Raw genomic sequence first — 6,988 nt, forward strand, 5'->3', positions numbered from 1 at the left:
ATCAAGGATCTCCTACTCCATTCAAATTTGCCCAAGATAATCTTCCTCTAAGACAGACCTGATGGTATTATAGACTCTGATGAACCCCAAGCATATCTATGGTAGAACTCTCAGAAGCCCGAGCAAGAGACCTCTAATTAATAAATTTCTGTCCTATGGATTTATCTAAAGGAGAAGCCATGGAACATGAAAGAGAAGAGGACCGACAAGAAGAAAGTCTCGAGAGGACAAGGAGGATGGACCCACCAAAAACCCTGGACCAAGGAAGGAAGAAGATGGCAACAACTGCGATAGTGCTCCTCTCCCTAGCAAGATCAGCTCTACTTTAGTGAGTGGAAGGCAAGATAGGCGGCGTGTATGCCTCTCTTGTGCTATTTATAGTACCGCTCAACAGACTAGATGGACATGATGATTCAAATAAGCAGTCCAATCAGCCTATGCATGTCCAGATCACCACTATCGGAGTGTTCAACCATCATGCTGGGAAACCCACGCCATAATGCTCTCTCGAAAAATGAAGACGAGCACACGTCTCCCATAAATATGGTATGTGAGAAATTTTAAGTTGTAGTCTTTCGAGGTACAGCCTAGGCAGCATGTGATGTCAAGACTCCCTCTCTTATCAGGTGCCTCAGTCAAAGCACCGATACCGAGCCAACGATGGTCAAAGGATATGCCTCGGTGCAACCTCACCCGAAAAATCTTTATCAATGTCAGCCTCGAAAAAGTCAAGCATGAAACTTCAGCATCCATTCTGATCGCCAACATCACAGCAAGCGCAAGAGTTCTCTCTACTTCCCTCACCCGAGTCAAAAAAAATACTTTGATCTTGAAAGTGGGGGGCAAATGATACACTCTAATGCAGACCATCCATCATGGTGCTGATGATCTAATGATAGCCCGATATGTGTCATTGGTATAGAGCAATGGAGTGATTGCCTAACCTGTGCTATCTGGTCTTTTACAACTATGCTGGAGGAGTTCTAGAGTCTTCTATCTGTAAGATGACAAGCAGCCCAATCACTCGCTCCTCTACTCCCTCCACTAAGTGAGATCTGCATTCTCAACAACCTTAAGATGTATGTGCCAGTATTCCCTAGCAACCGAGCATATCTCCAAAGCCGTTATTCTCTGACGGACGACGCATGTCTCCGAAGGTGATAGATACCTACTTTTATCTATAAAATCTTTTTTTTCAAAACTCTCCAAGTAATTAATGACCTACCTTGCATGCCCTCTTTCGGAAACGTACTCCATATGCACTAGAATTCAGCTCCTCCATAGAGCTCTAAATTCTTCATTCTCCACCTTCCATTCTCCATTACTAACCTTCCATGCTTCATACTCAACACCATCTCTTCTCTCCATCCACCACTCAAAAGCTCTTCCATTTGCTTTCACAGGATACGAACTTAGATATCAGAGGATCCACTGTTGAAAATCTCTCGGACAAAAAAACTTTTCTATCTTTAATGGTCTTGCCCATAGGATTGATTGAAAGCCCAGCACCAATGCCCAGCTCTGAGGATATCGGCCAGCTGTCCTACGACCGTCATTCTTTTCCAACTCCAGCTAAATAGTCTAAAGCCCACTCTCCTCTCCGACGGCAACACCTGCCATGTCAAGCATAAGTTTCAAGAGGTTTTGTTAAAAAACATGTTAGTAGAGGAGTCTATTTATAGACTCTGGATGACTGAGATGTAATGGTTCCAAAAAATACGTGATATTTCAGAAACACTATATCTTTTTTGGAAATCAATATTTTCTTCCCAAAAATCATATCTACTCGGAAAGAGGTGTCGGATAAAAAAATATTTTAAAACACAGCAATCAACTAAGATTTAAGAGATAAAATTTTAATTTTTTAAAAAAAATAAAACTCTAACACCATGTATCAGCATCACAAACCTGCCAGAATAGTGCTGTACCATTCACACAGTCCCATTCCTGCAGTCCTTAAAAATTTTCTAGAGACCTATAAACAAGTTTATCCTCCGCTAGATCCCCTGCTCTTGCTTCCATGTCCTCGTTGTAGCATGCAAGAGCCACTTATCCATCTTTAGCATTGACACTCTGCCTTTCCATGGTCACCATTATGGCCATGAAACAGTTTACCTCCTCATTCATTAGATAACACATGAGATTTAACAACATTATGGACCTCATGGCCCTGCAGCAGTTCATATATGGTGATAGCATCAACAGTAGCATCCCGTTGCATGATATAACATCACATCCCTAATTTATTTTTTGATGAAGTCATCTTGCAAAATCTTTACCTAGATTATTATAACGAGCTACCAGCATTATAACAGAAACGAAAACAACAATGCAAGAGACTTATGTTTAAACTCTGAAACACGAGGTCAACGTGAGAGAGTCTTCTTTGAGATGACTTCAAAAGATATCCCATTTTCTTGGAGCCGTTCTTGGAGATCAGTTGGACCAAAGACAATCCCTGGAGGATAAACACCTCCTTTGGGCAAGTTAGCACGTTGGCCCAGCACAATAAGAGCACATTGAACTAGAATAATTGGAGTGGTCAGGTATCCGATCTCAGGGCCTGATATTCTGGTGATTATTTCGGCATCTGGTTTTCCACCACCTTGTAATGCAAGGCTGCCATTGCTGTAGCCACTTCCAATGAACCACATCTTGAAAGAAGCACTTCTCACCTCTTCCTCCGTCGGTCCTGTCTTTCTAAACCAACCGAGAGAGAATATTTCAGGGAATTTTAGAAGCAGCGATCTCCCAAAAGCAAATTGACCGAAGAGACCGATGAACAATCCAGTTACAATGAGCCGCATGATGCCCAACAGAGATTTTGTGCCAATCTTCACACCAAAATGGGCCGGCTTCACTGTTGACCAGAAATTCTTCCTCTTCTCAATATGCTCTTCAGTTTCATCAACACCCTGGAGACCATGTGGGTTCTCTGTTAGAGTAGCAAGTGTTCTACGGACAACAATGGCATCAGCAGAGGGTAGCTTGATTGCCCAAAGTCCAACTGACTTCTGGTGCTCTATTAATGGTCCTTTAGGAGGTGGGGGGCCTGGAATCTGCAATAAGACTAGTGTCTCAGAAATAGATATTGCAAAGTTTCTCATTTCATTTATTTTTTTCCTGCTCTCTGTTCTATTAACTTAAAATCTAGTGCATGCATGTTAAAAGTTAAAATATTATAGCATCGAAAACAAACATAATTTTGCAGACATTGAAGTACTTATGGATAGTGTTTCATCAATAAATTTAAGATCTTGTGAGTTAAATTTCCCTTCTTTCTTATATATGATCCATAACAGAAATAATTTTGCAGACATTGCATAAAGCTTTTGTCAATTTAAATCAATACATGGACACGACCAAAAGGAACTATTTGGAGCATATAGTCTGTAAGGCGTCTAATGTATCTTTTTTATGGAATTGGAGAAACAAGATTTACAAATGCCTGAAAATTTATGCAGATCATGTAAATAATGTGGAAGAGTACAGTGCTTACACAAGGTAACCCTCCACCATCTTTTCTAAGTAACCGATAATGTTTTTCTGGGTCTTTTGTCACTAAGATGCAAGCCTAGGAGAATGGGAACAATCTAGTCTTGGAATTCATAATCCTAGACAAAAAATTAGCTTCAAATGGTTCCAGGTTAATAAGCACAAGAAAGCTCTTATACAGGATACATTTAAGGCCGGAAATAATCCCAAAATTCAACAATAAAGATTTTACAGCAGACAAGCTGGAGGGTGTGGCACTGCAGAAAAGGAGAGAATCATCAATAAAGTGTAGGCTTAAGAAGTTATTGAAGAGTTCACCAACAATCAAACCTGGAACAATTCCTAAATGGCCAACTTGTTTGAAGAGCTTGGTGAGGACGTCAATGGTTAGGATGAAGAGGCTTGGGGACAATGGGTCTCCTTGCGCCATGAACCAGTTACTCAGGCATCTATTTACCAAGACAAATGGAGGAGGAGATAAGGATTTAACCTACTAGATCCAAGTGTCAAGAAAGCTGCAAGCTTGGAGAAGGGAAAAGAGAAAGTTCCAGTTTGAGGTTATCAAATACTTTTTGAAATCAAGCTTGCAAACAGCACCTTTGGTACCTGCCTTTTTAAGCATGAGATGACTTCATGTGCAAACAAGAAGTTCACAAGGATGGGTCTCTCCTTGATGGAGTCAGACTAGGCTTCATCAACAAGAGAAAGAAAATATGGATTTAGACAACCTCCCTGCCATTTTGCGATTATCTTATATAACCACTAAGCAAACTAATGGGTCAAAAATCCTTAACAGAGACAGCACTTTCCTTCTAAGGTATAAGGGACAAGAATGCAAAGTTGAAAGGAGAGACCTTGAAGCTGTCATTATAAAAATGCCAAAAAATCAACAAATCATCCTTAACCACATCCCAATAATCCTAGAAGAATAGCCTTCAGGTTCCTGCACCTTCATGCCACCAAATCCAACGATGACACTTTTATTTTCTTCAAAGGTGAAAGGATCAAGGTCATGTAGCTAAGGCCCAAGAAGCTGCTCTTAGTTAGAGAAACAGGCAGTTTGTTCTGGTCCACAGACAAGTGTTTGAAGTAGGACCCGAAATTCTGAGAGATCCCCCTCTTAATTGGAATATTCAACACCATCCACCAACAATGACGAGATATGGATCCCAGACTTCCTAGCTAATGAAACCTTATGGAGATACAAAGTCTTTCCATCGCCTTCCTTAGGCCACTGGGAGTCTGGGACCAGGATATTTGTTTCCAGTAGAGTTCCTTCTTGCATAATATATCGTTCACAGATGATTGAGATTGCTTCTAAGATTTAATTCCTCAACGGAGAAATCCAAGCCTCGTCGTTCAAGGTCTTCACTGTCCAGCAGAAGTTTCGACTTGGAGTCATGTAGGTCTTCAAATGTCCAGACAGAAAGTTGACAGCAAAAGGAGTTAACAGTGTGCTTGTTTGCTTCTGAAAAGCCTTGTTCGAAAAACCTAAAATAGGCAATATAGAAGTTGGGCTCCTATAGCAGAGAAAACAATAAGAAAAGAATGATTTTAATTGATTCTATCAATGGAGGAGAGTCATGGTTGTACCAGCCATATTGCATAGGATGAATAAATATAGAGATTACTGGGTGATTGCAAAGATGTATTTTGTTTCATGTATGAAGAAACATGGAAATGGACTTTGAGGACATGAGAGAAAGAAATGATCTGGGTATGCTAATCACTGCTATGTAACTCTGTCTAGATTACAGTGGATAAGAAGTAGAGGATTTGTATAAAGCCATGTAATAATGATGATGAAATAGCTGCTACAGACACCATTCTCCTATCTTCCGCAAAATGACCATTCCCAGCATGACACAAAAGAAGCAGATACAAAGATGTAAGCTTCAAAAAGGTGGTCAGACTTCTCCACTTCTTCCTACTTATAATATTCATTAGTTATAACACCAATCCAAATTTCAGTGTGGGTTTAAAACTGATAGATGTGAAGAAAAATTGTCTCACCGCAGGCCTAGCTCTTTTAGGCCTAGACCTTCTAAGCTCCTGCAATTGCCCAGCATTGGCCACTCCGAGCACCGCCGACTCGTAAGTCCCCACATTCCCAACAATCCTCGTCTCCGACTCCAAGCTCAGGTACGCCTCCGCCCGATTCGGCACCGCCGGCGAGACCCATTGCCTCGAATTGAACATCAGCCCCATCTCCGCTGGCACCGAGTCGAACCCGCAGGCCGAAACCACCAAAGATCCCACCTTTACGGCCTTCTCGTGGTATTTAGCCTCCATCCTCTCCATGAATTCCGGCTCGCCGGAGATGTCGAGGTAGTCGATGCCGGCCTCGACGCAGGCGGCGACGACGGGGTCGCCATAGACGCGGAAGGGGCCGACGCAGTTGAGAAGGAGCTTGGTGCGGCGGCAGAGAGCGAGTAGGGAGGAGGGGTCAGAGACGTCGGCGGAGATGAGGGGGATGGGGGGAGGAGGGGAGGGAGCGGCGGCCCAGGCTAGGGATTGGGCTAGCTTGGAGGAGTTGCGGCCAGCGAGGGCGAGGGTTTTGAGAGGGGAATTTGGAGTGCCGAGGAACTTGAGGGCTTCCCGGACGACGTATTTTCCGGTGAAGCCGGAGGCGCCAAGGATTACGAGATCGAACGCTTGGGTTTGGGGGTCATCGTTAGCCATGAATGGAGTAGTGAGAGCTCGGAGAAAAGAAAGCAAGGGTTCGGCCTCGGTTATATCGGCGGTGGGGTGCCTGGGGGAGGGGGAAGGGGTGGACAGGTGTTAGGAGGAAACAGCGGACAGGCTTCTTGTGAAACAATAGAGATGTGACGCGTGGGGATTTTTGGATACAGGTGTCAGCGTGGAGTAACGTTGAGGTGTGTGCGGTGGGGTCGTGCTACCAGAGAAGTGGGGTTTTGATGAGTTAACTGCAAACAACGTGGTGGGGTTTCAAGGGCGAACTGCTAATAAAAGTTTGGGTTAGTGGAGTTTATCAGTGCACACCGCAACTACGGAGTCTCAGAGATGATAAAATTGCCCGATTATATTCTAGATATCGTAGATCCAAAACATAAAGATAACTTTTCTTTTCTTCGTACAAAAATGAGGTGGATGCAATCATATCAGTATTAATATGTTGCGGTCAATCGCTTCATCGTCCGATCGTCGGGGAACGGACACCTACAAAAATGAGAAGTCCACACTGATCGGAGGCAGCTCCGACGGGGACCCTCCGACGGTCAAGTCAGAGAGGTGACTGGGCAACAGTAAAAATGAAGACAGAGAGCTCGATCAAAGAGAAAGAGAGGGAGAGAGGGAGCGAGCCTGTGGTTTTGGGAGTCGAGAAGTGGGAGAGACGGAGCGGATCCCCTGCACTGTTGCCTTCCCCGATTTATATAGTGGAGCACGGTATGGCGCCGTCATTAATGGCGCAGACAAGTGAGGAACTGTCAACTCACTGTAGACTGTCAGAGTCGCCGTGAAAGTGTCACGT

At 43.5% G+C, this 6,988-nt stretch overlaps 1 protein-coding gene across 1 annotated transcript; it reads right to left on the reverse strand.

Annotated features, from left to right (window-relative positions):
- Positions 1-2,143: 2,143 nt before the first annotated feature.
- Positions 2,144-6,211, reverse strand: LOC105032237 (probable mitochondrial saccharopine dehydrogenase-like oxidoreductase At5g39410). The gene is made up of 2 exons (XM_010906618.4): positions 5,509-6,211; positions 2,144-3,059 (listed from the first exon to the last, which is right to left on the reverse strand). The coding sequence occupies exons 1-2, from the start codon at positions 6,175-6,177 to the stop codon at positions 2,367-2,369; spliced, it is 1,362 nt and encodes a 453-aa protein (XP_010904920.1). The 5' UTR covers positions 6,178-6,211; the 3' UTR covers positions 2,144-2,366.
- Between the last annotated feature and the right edge of the window lie 777 nt (positions 6,212-6,988).

The sequence above is a fragment of the Elaeis guineensis genome, chromosome 15 (genome assembly GCF_000442705.2).
Source record: "Elaeis guineensis isolate ETL-2024a chromosome 15, EG11, whole genome shotgun sequence".
In the NCBI taxonomy this organism is placed as follows: Eukaryota; Viridiplantae; Streptophyta; class Magnoliopsida; order Arecales; family Arecaceae; genus Elaeis; species Elaeis guineensis.

Coding starts and splice junctions, on each gene's coding strand:
- LOC105032237 (XM_010906618.4), bottom strand. CDS start 6,177: ATGGCTAACGATGACCCCCAAACCCAAGCGTTCGATCTCGTAATCCTT. Junction 3,060..5,508: donor CTAAAAGAGCTAGGCCTGCG/GTGAGACAATTT, acceptor GTCTTATTGCAG/ATTCCAGGCCCCCCACCTCC.